Source organism: Schistocerca nitens, chromosome 2 (assembly GCF_023898315.1).
Source record: "Schistocerca nitens isolate TAMUIC-IGC-003100 chromosome 2, iqSchNite1.1, whole genome shotgun sequence".
Lineage (NCBI taxonomy): Eukaryota > Metazoa > Arthropoda > Insecta > Orthoptera > Acrididae > Schistocerca > Schistocerca nitens.
The window spans coordinates 728324709-728343109 of NC_064615.1; the positions used below are offsets into that span (position 1 = coordinate 728324709).

General features: G+C 41.0%; 1 protein-coding gene across 1 annotated transcript in view; it reads left to right on the plus strand.

The window, feature by feature from the left end:
- The window catches only part of LOC126234586 (limbic system-associated membrane protein-like), a 239914-nt gene that overhangs the window by 198253 nt on the left and 23260 nt on the right, over positions 1-18401 (plus strand). The window contains exons 8-9 of the mRNA XM_049943299.1: positions 4148-4275; positions 16518-16710. Of these exons, the coding sequence (XP_049799256.1) occupies positions 4148-4275; positions 16518-16710 (321 nt within the window). The remainder of the gene's footprint in view (positions 1-4147; positions 4276-16517; positions 16711-18401) is intronic.

The following is an 18401-nucleotide window of genomic DNA, read 5'->3' on the forward strand; positions in this document are numbered from 1 at the left end:
GTGTGTTACTCCACTCACAACTAGTCTCCGACTGGTGGACAGCGCATACAGTATAAATGCGTCATCACTCCTGTGAGCTGTTGCACCTAAAGCTCATTACCCCTCTAACAGATATTGTTCTGCGTTATTCATCCTGACACCGCTAACTGTGAAATGTTTGGTTTTGAATTACACTATTTCCCTAATGGTTTCCACAATCCCATTGATAGTATAATAATAATAATAATAATAATAATAATAATATAATAATAATAATAATCCGTGTCACTTTCCATTTTTGACCAGACATAATGTCTGAGAAAAGAGAGAATAATAATAATAGTAATAATGAATTGAGATATGTACTAAACAGCATGTAGTTACCAGACTCAATGTTGAAAGGCATAATTAGTGGGACCATGGGGATAACACATACAAATACATTATTTGCCAGGCATGTTGCTAGTCCTACTGGTTATGTAAGGCGCAAACAAAATGTAATGGACCTGAATGAGATAAGAATAAAAGTCAGTCCTAATTGATGGGACCATTGAAGGAGGTACAAAGAAAACAGGTGTCACATCTAGTAGATGAAGTGGTGTGAATAATTTCATGCCCATGACATGGAAAGGGTCTCTTTTTAAGCTGACCAATCTTCCATTTCTATGATTGTCGTATGTAAGTGCAAATATTTTCTAGAGGACCAGCTGCAATCACTGTTGATGATTAAGATGCCACATACCATACCACATGGATTGCAATCCACCATATGCCTCAACCAAGGATTGAACCATCGACCTCCTTCATGCTAACCCAAAACTGTATTCACAGCACCAACTGTACAGCATGACTATATGCTGACAGAGGTAGTTACCACACATGTGGTTACAGTGTCGTCAGATTGCCATTCTTCAACATCCTTTTTCTGCCGGATGTTCTCGCCGAATGAAATTTTGTGACAGACATTTTTTTATCACTGGCATGTGAGGAGTCACACTGCGAAGCCCGAGTGCACGAATTTCGCTTCACCCTGTATATTGGGTGTAAGGCACATTGAATGCCAATACTGGAGAGAATTGTCAGCGCTGTGCTCTCCCCATCGTTAATGTCAACTTTTGAAATTGGAGTCACTACTTTTCCTGATCACTGGGCTCCATAGTTTGTAATCAGCACCAGTCTGAAGACTTTGGGCAGCTAATATTTTGTCTGGCCACTGGCAACTTTACACTTCTAATAATCTAGTATTTTGGTCAGAGGTCAGAAGAGCTGATTGACTTCATGGAAAGGGAGAACACAAAATGATGGGGCTTAGTGAAGTCTAGTGGAGGAATACAGGAAGGGGGAGGATGAGGAAAAGACACAGACTTTATTTCAATGGACAAGAGGCCAAAAATGAAGTGGGTATGATAGTAAAACCAAACCTTGAAGAATGTTTGGAAGCAGTGGAATACACAAGTGACAGGATGATGAGGATTTAGCTGAGGACAAGTAATGGAGTGAAAAAGCTCATCCAAGTATATGCACCACAGACAAGAAATAAAGAGGAGAATATTGAGGAATTCTTAGAGAAATTAGAGTATAAAAGGACAGTGATGTGTGATGTAAATGCCCAGGAAATTAGGGAACAAAGAGATAATTGGTCCAAATGGGTGTGGAAAAAAGACTGATGAAGAAGAGAAATTTGATGATTTTTGTGAAAGAAATGGTTTGCTTGTGGGCAATACGTGGTTCAGGAAGGAAAATGGCCAAAAGATAACAAGATATTGTTAGGGAGAGAGGAGGACAAACACAGTCACTGACTACTTTCTGTTCAAAAAGCAGAATCATAGACAGTTAATGAATTTAACTGCTCTCCTGCAAGAAGTCTTTCATGGAGACTATGGAATGGTGGTGCCAAAGATGAGGATGGATAAAAATAAAAGAAAAAATACAGGAAGGGAGAAGAAACTAAAAGTGTGGAAACTAAAAGATGAGAAAGTACAGGAAAAGATCAGGGAGTTTTTTGAGCTTAAAATTCTAAAATAACACTCAAGGGATCAAATTTGTATCATGAGTAGCAAAAATAAGGGAGAAGATACTGGTAGGCTGATTGAGAGAAAAATTGAAAGGTCAGTTAGGGGCTGGGTTGATTTGGCGGAAGAGACCAAACAGCAAGTTCATTGGTCTCATTGGATCAGGGAAGGATGAGGAAGTAAGTCAGCTGTGCCCTTTCAAATAAACCATCCTGGTATTTGCCTGAAGCGATTTAGGGAAATCATGGAAAACCTAAATCAGGATGGCTGGACACAGGATTGAACCATCGTCCTCCTGAATGCGAGTCCAGTGTGCTAACCACTATGCCACCTCAGTCAGTCAAAGGTCAGTTAGAGGAGGAGCAGTATGGATTTTGACATGGTAGACCCATCTTTAATATGAAATAGTTATTGAGAGGCATTGGGAGTGTGGGAAAGATCTGGTGATGGCATTTCTTGACTTAGTACAGACATACAGTAATGGCCACAAAGAAAAGGTGTTGGAAACCTTGAAGAGAAAGAGAGTCAGAAAATAAATTATTCAATTGATGAGCGATAAAAATTTCAGCTTGTACAGATCCATGTTAGAAAAACTGATTGGTTTGCCATGTTACAGGATTGGGACAAGGCAGTGTAGTGTCACAAAACTCTGAAGGAGATAAAAGGAGCTTCTAAGGGAAGAGAGATGAAGTTACTGTTATTTTTCAATGATATTGTCTTGCAGGAATCAACAATAGGATGTGCAAGAATAACTGGACATATTAAACGAAAAAATTGAGGAATATGACGTGAAATGCAGTGCGAAGAAAAGTGAGATTATGATAGTATAGAGAGGAGATAGAGAAGGGAAAGGACGAATTAATATTAAAGGGCAGAAAACTGAAATTGTGGACAACTTTAAATATTTTATTTATTTAATGATATGGCTAGGGGCCCCCCGTCGAGCAGACCATTTGCCGGGTACTGGTCTTTCAATTTGACACCACTTCAGCAACCTGCAGTCAATGAGGATGATAGGGTGAGGATGAGGACAGCACAACACACAGTCTCTGGGTGGAGAAAATTCCCTGACCCAGCCAGGAATCGAGCCCTGGCCCAGAGGACAGACAATCCATCACACTGACCATTCAGCTACCAGGGACGGACACTTCAAATATCAAGGAACTGGGATAATGCAGAATGCAAGGTGGAGGTGGGAGTCAGCAGAAGGATGCAGTGGAACAATGCATTTTGCCAGTGAGTGGGGGATTTAGTCTGGGGAAGGGACGTGCCAACAAAATGTAGGGAAGTGGTGTACAAGATGTACTTTATACCCATATTGGATATAAGTAGAATGATAGAACTGTGAAAAGTAGGTTAAAAAGGTTTGGACTTGTAAAGAGAATGAGAAATTAAATAATACCAGAGCAAATGATAGAGGCCATGTTTGATGGCAAGAGGTACACCCAGAACAAGACATTATTATATCTGCTGTAGGAAATTAAATGTACATGATCATTATTGAAGGATATATGTATTTCATATTGCATAGACTGGACTTGTGTAAGACCATCGTAGACACTCAGTTCTCAAGCCAAAAGAATGTGTTCATTATGGCAATAAATAAAATAAATGCACTCCAACTTAGAATAAAAACTGCTATCCTGTGGACAAACCTTGAACATTTTCCTATGGAGACCACTAAAGGAAGTTCACAGCACTCTCCTTGCCCCCTCCCCTTCCCCAAATCCAACCTCCTGGACATACTAGATAATCAGTAACAGTGTGGCATATCTGTAGGCTTTGTTCTTTTTGCAGTTATTTTTTTGTGTCAATTTGGCTTAGATATAAAACACAGACAAGATCACCTTTGTATAATGTTTAAGTAATATGACTTCTTTCTAAAGTCCCAATTTAAACTAAAAATCTGAAAAGTCACATTCCATTCAGGCCAGTACTATATGAGGCTTCTTATTGCCAGTTTTTCTACTTTCAAATGTCTGTTACACTGCACCACTCACTCCAGATTTTCTTGTTTGGCTGATTTCATTTCTATGTGTGCAGATATTGCACTAAATGTACAAAGCCCACAGTTATTATCCATTTTGAGGATGCATTTTCAGGAGAACTATGACATAATTATTTCCATTTCATTATTTATGCTTTTCCCTTTACAGGTGTAGCGAAACCTGCAGTATTTAAGAAAGACAGAAACATAGGTATCGCAAACAACTATACACTCATCTGGGAAGTAGACAGTTATTCACCCATAATTGAATATCATCTGCTCTTCCGAAGGTATGAGGTAAGTTTATGCTGCCATCTAATTTCCATGTAATTTGATTGCCACTGACTGATACATGTGACTGATGATGATCTTAAAACACTTCTGTTGAGCTAATCTTTCCATTCCTGCATCTCTACTACACCCAAAATGCGTAATAATCTTACTTGCTGCACATACTGCCCAGCCTTTGATAATTATTCTATTTATTTAAAAAATGTACAGTTATTAGTTTCAAATGAAAAAGTTCATCTTCAGATGAACTTCACATTCATTTTAACTCATGTTCATAGTTAGGATCACAAGATCATGTTGGTTTCTGCTGTAGTAAAAAATTCTTTGAATGGAGATCCCCTACACCAAGCACAGACATTAGAAAACAAACGTATTGTAACAGACTAATGATGAGCTAGAACAACATAATCAGCATTGCAGGAGGACAAATACATTATTTTGTGCTGATATTTATGCCAAAATTGTGTTTGAATTTGCATTACAGATGCCTACTATTGAAAAACTTAAAATAATATGGAAAAATATGGTAGAATTGTCCACACCTGGTAGCTGAGTGGTCAGCGCAACGAACTGTCATACCTAATGGCCCGGGTTCAATTCCCGGCTGGGTCGGATATTTTCTCTACTCAGGAACTGGGTATTGTGTTGTCCTTATCATCATCATTTCATCCACATCAACGTGCAAGTCACCAAAGAGACATCAACTCGAAAGACTTGCACCAAGCGAATGGTCTACCCAACAGGAGGCCCTAGCCACATGGCATTTCCAATATATACGGTAGAATTGACACTGTTGGGGTATTAGGGACACACCTAGTGTACAAAACCTTATGAATACCACAGCATGATGCTGCACAGTTACTTGTGCATCCTCCAGCAAAGCAGGTGTTGACAGATGTGAAAATTACCGAACTATCAGTTTAATAAGTCACAGCTGCAAAATACTAACGCGAATTCTTTACAGACGAATGGAAAAACTGGTAGAAGCGGACCTCGGGGAAGATCAGTTTGGATTCCGTAGAAATGTTGGAACACGTGAGGCAATACTAACCTTACGACTTATCTTAGAAGAAAGATTAAGAAAAGGCAAACCTACGTTTCTAGCATTTGTAGACTTAGAGAAAGCTTTTGACAACATTAACTGGAATACTCTCATTCAAATTCTGAAGGTGGCAGGGGTAAAATACAAGGAGCGAAAGGCTATTTACAATTTGTACAGAAACCAGATGGCAGTTATAAGAGTCGAGGGGCATGAAAGGGAAGCAGTGGTTGGGAAGGGAGTGAGACAGGGTTGTAGCCTCTCCCCGATGTTATTCAATCTGTATACTGAGCAAGCAGTAAAGGAAACAATAGAAAAATTCGGAGTAGGTATTAAAATTCATGGAGAAGAAGTAAAAACTTTGAGGTTCGCTGATGACATTGTAATTCTGTCAGAGACAGCAAAGGACTTGGAAGAGCAGTTGAACGGAATGGACAGTGTCTTGAAAGGAGGATATAAGATGAACATCAACAAAAGCAAAAACGAGGATAATGGAATGTAGTCAAATTAAATCGGGTGATGCTGAGGGGATTAGATTAGGAAATGAGACACTTAAAGTAGTAAAGGAGTTTTGCTATTTAGGGAGTAAAATAACTGATGATGGTCGAAGTAGAGAGGATATAAAATGTAGACTGGCAATGGCAAGGAAATCGTTTCTGAAGAAGAGAAATTTGTTAACATCGAGTATAGATTTAAGTGTCAGGAAGTCATTTCTGAAAGTATTTGTATGGAGTGTAGCCATGTATGGAAGTGAAACATGGACGATTAATACACTCCTGGAAATTGAAATAAGAACACCGTGAATTCATTGTCCCAGGAAGGGGAAACTTTATTGACACATTCCTGGGGTCAGATACATCACATGATCACACTGACAGAACCACAGGCACATAGACACAGGCAACAGAGCATGCACAATGTCGGCACTAGTACAGTGTATATCCACCTTTCGCAGCAATGCAGGCTGCTATTCTCCCATGGAGACGATCGTAGAGATGCTGGATGTAGTCCTGTGGAATGGCTTGCCATGCCATTTCCACCTGGCGCCTCAGTTGGACCAGCGTTCGTGCTGGACGTGCAGACCGCGTGAGACGACGCTTCATCCAGTCCCAAACATGCTCAATGGGGGACAGATCCGGAGATCTTGCTGGCCAGGGTAGTTGACTTACACCTTCTAGAGCACGTTGGGTGGCACGGGATACATGCGGACGTGCATTGTCCTGTTGGAACAGCAAGTTCCCTTGCCGGTCTAGGAATGGTAGAACGATGGGTTCGATGACGGTTTGGATGTACCGTGCACTATTCAGTGTCCCCTCGACGATCACCAGTGGTGTACGGCCAGTGTAGGAGATCGCTCCCTACACCATGATGCCGGGTGTTGGCCCTGTGTGCCTCAGTCGTATGCAGTCCTGATTGTGGCGCTCACCTGCACGGTGCCAAACACGCATACGACCATCATTGGCACCAAGGCAGAAGCGACTCTCATCGCTGAAGACGACACGTCTCCATTCGTCCCTCCATTCACGCCTGTCGCGACACCACTGGAGGCGGGCTGCACGATGTTGGGGCGTGAGCGAAAGACGGCCTAATGGTGTGCGGGACCGTAGCCCAGCTTCATGGAGATGGTTGCGAATGCTCCTCACCGATACCCCAGGAGCAACAGTGTCCCTAATTTGCTGGGAAGTGGCGGTGTGGTCCCCTACGGCACTGCGTAGGATCCTACGGTCTTGGCGTGCGTCGCTGCGGTCCGGTCCCAGGTCGACGGGCACGTGCACCTTCCGCCGACCACTGGCGACAACATCGATGTACTGTGGAGACCTCACGCCCCACGTGTTGAGCAATTCGGCGGTACGTCCACCCGGCCTCCCGCATGCCCACTATACGCCCTCGCTCAAAGTCCGTCAACTGCACATACGGTTCACGTCCATGCTGTCGCGGCATGCTACCAGTGTTAAAGACTGCGATGGAGCTCCGTATGCCACGGCAAACTGGCTGACACTGCCGGCGGCGGTGCAGAAATGCTGCGCAGCTAGCGCCATTCGACAGCCAACACCGCGGTTCCTGGTGTGTCCGCTGTGCCGTGCATGTGATCAGTGCTTGTACAGCCCTCTCGCAGTGTCCGGAGCAAGTATGGTGGGTCTGACACACCGGTGTCAATGTGTTCTTTTTTCCACTTCCAGGAGTGTAGTTTGGACAAGAAGAGAATAGAAGCTTTCGAAGTGTGGTGCTACAGAAGAATGCTGAAGATAATGTGGGTAGATCACGTAACTAATGAGGAGGTATTGAATAGGATTGGGGAGAAGAGAAGTTTGTGGCACAACTTGACTAGAAGAAGGGATCGGTTGGTAGGACATGTTTTGAGGCATCAAGGGATCGCAAATTTAGCATTGGAGGGCAGCGTGGAGGGTAAAAATCATAGAGGGAGACCAAGAGATGAATACACTAAGCAGATTCAGAAGGATGTAGGTTGCAGTAGGTACTGGGAGATGAAGAAGCTTGCACAGGATAGAGTAGCATGGAGAGCTGCATCATACCAGGCTCAGGACTGAGGACCACAACAACAACATATAAAAAATTTGTGTTCTTCACATTCTTAAAATTTCAAGGTTGGATCAGTCACCTTTTTTGTGCTGTGTTATGTCATACTTGGGGAATACCATATGCAACAGTTCTTCAAGCATTTTGTGGTTGAAATAATTTTTGGGCAAATGAAGTTCCCATTAGCAGTTCTGCTAAGAAGTTACTTGTGAATATTCTAGAAGCTATTCATATGTAAGCGTGACATAAATTTTTTTGCATCAAATTTGTGCATACTTTAATGTCATATTGCTAGATGTTAACATCTCCTATCTTCTTAATTTTTGTTTTATTAGAAAGAGCAGATGATTTTGCACCACAAAAGGTGTTGTTTCTCTTGGAGTATCTTTGGATAACGCTTAAAAAATTAACCTGAAAATATTACATGTGCAGAGCTATTACTACTCTCTGTTGAATATATGCAAAATTACAAGTTGGCCAAATTACTTCTGCTTTGGTGTAATTAATCAACAATAAAGAACTGTCTTGTGCTCACAATCCTAAGACATTAATTTATTTCCTGCATATCTGGAACTATTTCTGGTATTAGTTAGAGACAAATCAAAGATTTTTGTCTTTATATAAGGGATAGAAGAAGAATTAACAAATTAAAGGGACAATATTTTGTGAGAATTTACACCTTTAAGTTGATGTTATATCAGTTTTACAGCACTCAGTATAGTGCTCAATTTCTTGTACATTCAGAAGAGTGAACACATCAGTTCATTTGAACATTACTATGTTACATGGATTTGGTATGGCCTCACCTTTATCAAAGGTGTGAACCTAATCACACATATATTAAAACGGCAACAGGAGGTCCTGCTATGTCATATTACACTTAGTGAACTATTTCTGATATTAGTTTGAGGCAAATCAGAAATTTTTGTCTTTATATATGGGAATAGAAATAGAACTAACAAATTAAAGGGACAATATTTTGTGAAAATTTACAGCTTTAAGTTGATGATACAGGGGATAGGCAAAACAATGTGAACAGTGGTAGTAATGGGATGATTGTGTTTGATGGTCAACAATGCAGGTAAGGTATGTGTTGTGCTGTACTGTGCCTGTTCATCATGGACTTGGCAGCAGTGCAGGTTGTTTACGAGTAGTGCACACTTCGACTTTGCATTCAGAGGCTGAGGTCGACGTGTAATGAAAGACCTAACAGAGTTCCAAAGAGGGCAGATTGCAGGGGCCCGGATGCTGGAGCATCAGTAACCAAGAAAGCCAACTTATTGAACCTTTCAAGAGCAACTATTTGAACTGTCATGACAGCCTACACAAAACATGGAAAGACAGCATTGTGTAAACGTAGTAGTGGGTGGATATCAAAACTAAATGACAGAGATTGTCGTACACTAACATGAATTGTGTCAAAACAACACAAAACTTCAATGGCTAAAGTGACTGAAGAGCTCAATAGCCATCTTCAAGACCCATATCTATCGACACTGTCCACCAAGAACTCCATAAAGCAAATATTTATGGGCAAAATGCTATACCAAACCCCTTAATGACAACAACAAATGCAACTGAGCATAAAACCTGGGGTCAGGAGCTCAAATCCTGGACAGCTGATCAGTGGAACGCATCATATGGTCCGACGAGTCAATGTTTTCATTATTTCCAACACTGTGCTGGATTTGCATCTGGAGAATGTCAAAAGAAGCCTACAATCCGGATTGCTTGATTCCAATGGTTAAGCATGAACGTAGAAGTCTCATGGTGTGGAAAGCCATATCATGGTATTCTGCTGGTCCCATCATTACTCTCAAAGGCCGTGTTATAGCCAAAGATTTTGTGAATAATTTAGGTGATCAGATGCGCTCCGTGATTCAAATGTTATCCACAACAATGATGCCATATTTCAGGACTTCACACAGCCAGTACAGTACAATCATGGTATAAGGAGCATGCAACTGAACTGCAGTGTCCTCCTGGACCAGCACAGTCCCTGGAGTTGAACATTATCAAATCCATGTGGGCGATATTGGAGTGCAGACTCCAGAGCAGATTTCCATCTCCCTCATCACTACAGGAGTTAGAAGAGGTTCTGACTGAAGAGTGGCATAACATTCCATTGGAGACTATACAATGATCGTATGCCAGTATTCCAAGATGAATTGCAAATGTATTAAGGGCAAATGGGGGTCCTACCACTTACTAATAAATCATTCCCAAGTAAGTACAGGTGTTCACATTATTTTGCCTATTCCCTGTATAGCTGTTTTATATCACACAGGATAGTGCTCTATTTCTGTACATTTGGAAGAGTGAACACATCACTTCATTTGAACAGTACTATGTTACATGGGATTGGCATGGCTTCACTTTATCCAATGTGTGAACCTAATCACACACATATTAAAAAGACGAAAGGAGGTCCTGCGATGTTGACTTCATCCTTCCTTAGTTCCAAATTCTATTGAAATGTGACCATTCAGCTCTTTTACTACTTGTGTGTTATTAGAAAGACTTTGAAATACTGCAATTACGTATATGACGTTTTCAGCTTTTTTCCATTACTGTCTATAGTTAGTGGAACATTATTAAAGGTGTTCTGAAGGTCAACAAAAACCACATTACTCTCCACATCAAACTTGTAATGTATCATCTACAGTTCTTAATTTACAACAACATATCCAGTGGAGGTGACCTGATAACTGGAAGTATACAATCACAAGAGAACATGAACAGAAGAATAGTAGTCCAGGTCGAGTCTGATCACATGCACTGTTCATCATAAAACAATATATAACTGTCCTAACCTGTAACCAGAATCTCCACCAAGCATGGCTGAAGCACAACTGAGCAGGGTGTGGTGGTGGCATGCCACTAGTACCACTCGTACGATGGTGGCCGCTGCCAGTGAGTAAAGCAGGCACCCTTGTTTTGCAATCATGGTGGCAGCATATGTGGGCACACAAGGACATCCCTTCCCTCCTCTGTGGAGCCAGAACCACAATCATGGGTGAACAAAGGCAGAAGCCCAACAATGCAGAGCTGCTGGCAACTGGATGCCATGGCTGAGGAAACTGTGGGGTGCACCCGTATGACCTGGCAGCAGTGGCAGTGGCTTCATTCGCAGCAGCTGCTGTATGGCAGCTGGTGGTTGATGGTGTTTGTCTCCATCAACTCACTCGTGTCCAAAGAGGTGTCGCTGTCATGGGGCTGGTGTGTCAGCTGTCTCCAGTTTGGCAGGGAGTGTGTCTGGAAGTGGCCTGGTCATTGGTGAGCTGGGCACAGTGTAGAGCAGGCATGTGGTGGTGGTGCAAAATCTGTGCCATCAACAGCGATGGTTAAAGGTAGTGATGACTTGGAAGAAGCTGCCTGGTGCTGCTGCAGGGCAGAACTCAGGCAGCTGCTGTTGTATATAAGCAGAGAGTCTGGTGCTGCTGACAGCTGCACCTCAACATCACTGTCACCCAACAACACATCAAATGGAGGCACATCCAGGGTGTTAGGCACCTGGCGTGGTATGGTGCTTGCAGGAGGGCTCCCCAACAGTGGTTACTGAGGCTGTGGATGTGGTTGTTTGTGGCCCCACTGAGGTCACAGCTGGTTCGATGGCAAGAGAGGGTCATCCTGTTGCAATCCACAGAGAACATCCACTGACCACTTGTCACTTGCACTGTTGCCGGCACCCATCCAGGCTGCCGACCAAAGGTGCGCGATTAGATGGGGTTGCCTGGGTTGTAATGTGAAAGATGCAAATGCACCTCAAGCTGCTGCGCAGGACAGAGCAGGTGAAGCAGTGTCCAGGGCTGACGGCCATGGAGGATCTTGGGTGATCTGCGATCATTGAGAGGGTTGGTCCTTTAGGTGCTGAGAAACAGAGGCAACACTGAGTCTGCATAAAAATCTGCCCAGCCCTTTTTTAACTGTCTTAAATGTGCACACCATTCGCTCCATCTCCCCATTTGACTGGAAGGGAAATTGGAGTGGAAGAGAGGTGGATAATGCCATTGTGAGTGCAGGATCTATAAAACAAAGATGATCGTCCAGGATAGCCTGTTGATTGCAAAAACCTGGGTGACAACCAACACTGTGGTTTCTATCTTGGTGGAGTGTGTACATATAGGTAATTGTACTGCAGATCAATTACTATCAGCCACATGGAATTACAAAAGGGCCCACTAAGTGATGCGTGTGGTAGTGCTGCGTGCTGCTCAGCACACTGTCGCACTCACAAATGACTTCCTCAATTTTTGAATTAATACCAGGCCAGTAGACAAAGTGCCATGAATGAACCTCCATGCAGAACATGTTCCAGTGGCCATGGTGTAGTAGACCAAGAATGTGAACTCACAGTATTGTAGGGACGACAATGCGGGGGTCATCCAAATCTGTGCTGAGGAGGACTGTGTCACTGATGACTGCCAGCCAATGATGGAGGAGGAAACAATTGCGGAGTGAATGAGACTCCTTTGGAGGTAAACCACACAAACTGAACCACCTGACAGAACCGTGAATGCATCAACAACGAAATTAATTTTTGACATCACGCTACTGATGAGCAAAATCATGATCACCCTTGTGACAAGCTGATACTCAAAGTTGACCTTGAACTAGCCATGAACAGGAATGGGCTACTTGCCATTACTGACCAAATGGCAGTCTGTTGAGAAAAAAGCAGGATGACCCAAGTGATGTAGGTTTCAAGGTTCATGAGAGACAAAGTGGTACCACTGTCCGTCTGGAAACAGAATGGCTGTTGTTTAATGTGCAGCATAATACAGATCTTGTTGCGAATTCCAGGCTCCTGACCGTGCACTGGTGTAACACTTTGGATTTTGGTAAATTCTACATCCACGACCAAAGACTCACTGTGCAAACAGCTATGGCAAGCATCTGTCACATGAAAATGTTTATGACAAGCCAAACACTGTCTGCTGGTGCGGGTAGCAATGACAAGTGTGGGCATGGTAACATCAGAACATGATGGGAATCTGCATTGAAATGGAGCACCAACTGACAGCAAACAGTGCAAACTAAATGAGCATTATGAGGGCATCAGTGAGCTGCACCTTTGCTGTGGAAATGCACATCATGTCCATGATATCCTCAAACTGTTCTGTCACAGCCTATGACATCTCAAATACCTAAGTGATAGCTAGAACCTCCTATACTGTAGGACCTTCTAAATGCAAGACCTTGCAACATACCTTCATGTCTGGAGCAGAATAGACAGTTATGTCACATATCAGAGTCAGCATAGGGCTGTTTACAATGGTCACAAATCAATTTGCACTTCCTACTTAAACTGAAGAGTTAAGGTGCCAATGCCTGATGCAACTGTCCTTTTTTCTTTTGTCGCTGGTGGAACTCCATATGGGAAGCAACAGTGTCGGTTTGCTCAAGATAATAAGCACAGAACAACTCACATACTTCAGAAAATGAAAATGCTGCTAAGTCCTCCAATGGAGCCAGTTGGGCTAAACCCAAGACAGGAAGGAAGACTTATGCAAAGAGGGGTCTCTACCTGAAATACTGTGATATGTTGCTGCAGACAGTGCTTGTTTGAGTCCCAACCTTACTTTGCTTCCTGGAATGGTGGAAAAGCTGAGTGAGTACTCAGGCCTGTAGAGGAGAGATGTGGAGGGCCCATGCCTATTTCAAATCCGTACCAACTGATGAAACAAATCTAGCTGCTGTTGTAATTACTCAAACTGCTGTTGCTGCTGTGTAAGCAGCTGCTGCTGCTGTTGTTGTAATAACTGAAGCAATGCTGAATCCATTGCACTCATGAAACATATGTGGAAATGAACAACCTTGTTGCCAAAAACTGTATCTACAGTTCTTTATTTACAACAACAACAAACAAAAAAATATACAATGGCAGTGAGGTTAGCATGAGAAGTACACATGCACAGCATAACATTAACTGATGAATATTAATTTAGGTCAAGTCTGATCACACGCAATGCTCATCATACAATAACACATAACTGTCAGTTAGTGAGCAGAACCTTCACCAAATACAGTGGAAGCATGAGAAAGGGATGCCACGGTGGCAGCATGCCACTGGCGCCACTCATACAGTGGTGGTGATGCCAATGAGTGAAGCAGCTGCCCTCGTTCAGTATGTCACCATCGGCACTGATATACAAACTATGCATTCACAGTTGCAACGTACATGGCCACAATGCAATACTTACCTCATTACAAACACTGTGTCTATACAGGAACTTCCTAATTTAAATTACATTTGTTCTGAGACAATTAAAGCTGTGGCAGTGAGATTATTCTGATTGTAAAGCATGGTCATTAACAGACGCAGTACATATCTTCGAGTTTCTTAACTTATGTTCAGAGCCCTTTGAACACGCATGTTGCTCAGACATGCTCACAACATGTGCTTTGTATTTATATATTAACTGAGCATTATATAAATCGCATTTGTTCATTTGGATCATTATATGCATGTCCTTTATTGTGGATTAACCTTCCCACCGGTGCTGACTTTGTCAAGAAGATGAATGCCAAGCAGATGATTAAGTATGAGTAACAATATCGGCAACAACAGACAATGTTCTACTGGGACAATCCAATAGTGATTTGGATGGTGCAATTAGTGATCTCAACTTGCAACTGGTTTCTAACCATGGAGTATTTAATGGACTACTTTCTAAAAACATTAAACCATTGCTAATATTGCTTCAACTGTGCCACACTGGAAAGTAGAGTTGCCATCCAATTTTGCCACAGCAGATAGATCTATGGTTTACAATGTTGCAACTTTCTTTCACTGCTTACCGTATGTTCTGTGATCGTACATAGTTTGTACTTTCTGACAGTACTTTTGATGCCCTACATTAATTTTGGTACCAGACATTTTTCATTACACATCACAACAATGTAAATACCAACATCTTAAAGATAGTGTAAGTATCCAGACCAATGTATTAAGCAAATTCTGTACAGTGGAGTGATCACTCTCTGCAATGTTCCTTCCTTCAGACATGCATGCCCGGTATTGTACTATCTGCTGACATTGGGCAAGTGACTTTCATGTAAAATGTCATGTCTGTATAGGATAATACATAATGGATGTATGAGTACAGGGTGCAGACAAAAGGCTGATGATATATGAAAGTTTGGGTTCGGCCATTAGTCGTGCTCGGATAGCCTAATGATAAGGTGACCACTCATGATAAGAGGGAAATCCAGGTTCAAGTCCCAGTCTGACACAAATTTTCATTGTTGTCTTTACATTATGCTGCTGATCGCTGTTCATATTCACAATTACAAGCAAGCATGCATGTCCGAAGGAGCATTTAATCGGAATTTAGAATAACACAGGCATTGCAATAGTATAAACAACATAAAGCTTTCAGATTTTTTGGGCATTTCTAACTATACAACATCAACTGAATTGAGCAAAATCAGGTCATTCTATTGAATAGCTTCTCAGTTAGAAGTATATTACAGTGTTTAAAAAGTTTTAAAAACTAAATTCATAATTTGAAATGTTATTTTTTGTGTTATATGACAAAAAGAGCTCTGTTTTGCAAACAATTATTTTGTCAACAAAGTAAATTAAACAGATAATTATAAAGTTTAAAACTACTCCATATATGAGGGAAATGCTAACCACATTCTTGAACAAGTGTCAAAGGGCATAAAAATAGTCATAAAAATAGTTGCTTTAGAGTGTCAACCTCTATTCTTGTAAGTTTACTATGGTAGGAGAAAAAAATATTGAATGTTGTAAAATTTTTGCTGCTTGAAGGTGTATCTGCCCCCTTAACAGTTCTCCAGAGAAAATAAAGTGAACTAAATGATACAAAAACTCGCTATACTGAAATGAGTCCATAAAACAGCAACTGACCTGGAAGCATGTAGCGAGTAATTAACATATACAACTAGTGATGCACACTCTGTATGGTTTTTGTGTCACCAGCTAGCTGTCATCTGGATGACATATGATCATCCTCTTGAATAATCATAAGAAGGTGGTTTGGATAGAATCATGTAGTGGTGATTCTGGTGGGCTTGATGTAGTTTTGCCTGACTGACTAGGTTTCAACAATACAACACAGTTTACAGAAACCCTATACCTCTCAGATAATATGAATATTATGACTATTATTTACTTCACTGAGAACTTTTAAATATGAGTTAGTACTCTTTGGATATCCTGAAGGAACAGAGTTTTGTGTTATAAAATTACTTTTGCTCAGTTTTTAAGTATATGGTATTTAAGTAAAACCTGTGAGAGAAATTGAAGAGATGTGCATTTTTTTAAATATATAGATTTTGATGCCAGGTAACATGTATCTCCTATCATAAATAAAAATGTATGCATGTAAGCAGTAACAAACATTCTGTTGTTATGCTGCACCAAAACATGTTTAATACTGTCAGATTCAATTATACTTTTTTACATTAAACACAGACATTTTTTTAAATGTCAGACACAGAAATATGCACACTTTTACATAAACAGTTATCTGTTTAGTTTCATGTTCCTTTGGCAGGGATGTTTGAATCAACAAACAGTTGCTCTTCATTTAAATAAAACAGTTAAGCACATACATATGAACTAAAAATTGAACAATTGCACATTGTTTTAAGAATGACCAATATCAGTGACATTAATATCTTTGTCAATTTTATCTTGTAGCCAAAATCCAAGGGACAACAGTGGACAAAGCTTGTGATTCCTGCTGACAGAGGAGGGCCTTTACACAGCAAATCCTACACACTGACTGGACTGCAGCTGGGTACAGTTTATGAGGCAATGCTGCTCTCTCGTAACCAGTTTGGGTGGAGCAGTCCATCTGAACTGCTCAGGTTTGGAACAGAAGGTGCACCAGGTATTGTGTCTTCTCCATTACCTTGTACTCCCTTACAGTGGGAGACGTTAATACAGGGTGTATACACTCTGGGACAACTGGGAAATCCGGAAAACCGGGGAATATTTTTTATCCTGGAGAAAACTGGGAAAAACCTGGGAATTTTTCATTGTTTTAGTCTTATGTTAAATTTTTGTTATTTTGACTGGTAAGAACTGATAGTCCACTAAAGAATTTCACTGAATCCTACTACTACAGAATAATACTGCAGCAATAAAATGTAAACGACAGAATAAAATCAAAATAAAACTTAAGTTGTGAAGGAAATGCACCATTTACAACAAAAAAACATGGTGCAAACACAAGTGCCTGCTAAAGCAAAATGTCTCAAAGGCTTTAGGACAACAACAGTAGAATACTTCATAAAAGCAAACTATGTCTGATGAGCTTGACGTCATAACTGTTTACATTAAGTCTTTTTGAACAATTGATGGCTCTTAAATTTCTTAAAACTAGGAAATGAGATTTGAAGATATTCTGTGATCTTACATTTTATTTCAAGAATATGAAGAGCCATCAGTTTTTCATCCTGTGTCACCAATAAGTTTTACTTATTTATTTTTTTGAACATTTCAAGCATATCAAAACACACTTGAATGCTTCTTGCTCTTGAATTGGGTGGCAACTCCTGAAGTACACCCCTTGTACACATTTTATATCACAAGCTCTCATCCTTCTTCTGTGTAAGATTGCAAACAAGTTTGCAGACCGTGATTTGTCAATCTGTACAAATAAATTTGTCAGTCAAATGATTCATGTCAATGATCCCAGTTTCTGACCTTCAGTTGTGTTGTATGTCTTTAATGCTGATTTTCACTTCAATAATCTTTGTCTGCCTCCATAGCTGAGTGGTCAGTGCTGCAGAATGCCATATGAGGGTCCCGGGTTTGATTTCTGGCAGGGTCGGAGATTTTCTCTGGTCGAGGACTGGTTAGTTGTGATGTCTTCATCATCATTTCATCTCCATCAACATACAAGTCACTGAAGTGGTGTCAACTAAAAGGACTTGCATAAGGCAATTGATCTACCTGATGGGAGGCCCCAGCCACATGCACCTTTATATTCTCAGTAATCTTGATCAGCATCTTACACACACTGCTCCTATGAATGGTGTCATCCCAAAACATGATCTCTATCATATTGTATTGCTTCTACATGGAATCTCTTATTCATCTGAAAGATAAAATTGTATGTATCTATATAGAAGATGGTCCTTTCAAATACATGTGAAATTTGAATCTTCTGAATTAGTTATAAAAGAAGAATTTGTAACAAGATTTTCTTGTATATCATTTTTCTCATTTTTATTTATGGTTTTTTTTTTTTTTTTTTTTTTTTTTTTTGTGCAGCTCTCAAATATAACAGATGTTACTCACAGTAAGTCATATGAATGGCTACTTAGAGAACTTCACTTAACCTTACATCAATTTAAGCTATTGTGCTTTGGCTTTTCTTTGGCATGATACATAAAATGTAAGGTAATTATGCCCACCTGGTTAGCTGTGCGGTCTAACGCATGGCTTTCCGGACTGGGAAGGAGTGCCTGGTCCCCGGCACGAATCCACATGGCGGACTTGTGTCAAGGTCCGGTGAGCTGGCCAGTCTGTGGATGGTTTTTAGGCGGTTTTCCATCTGCCTACTTGGCGAGTGCA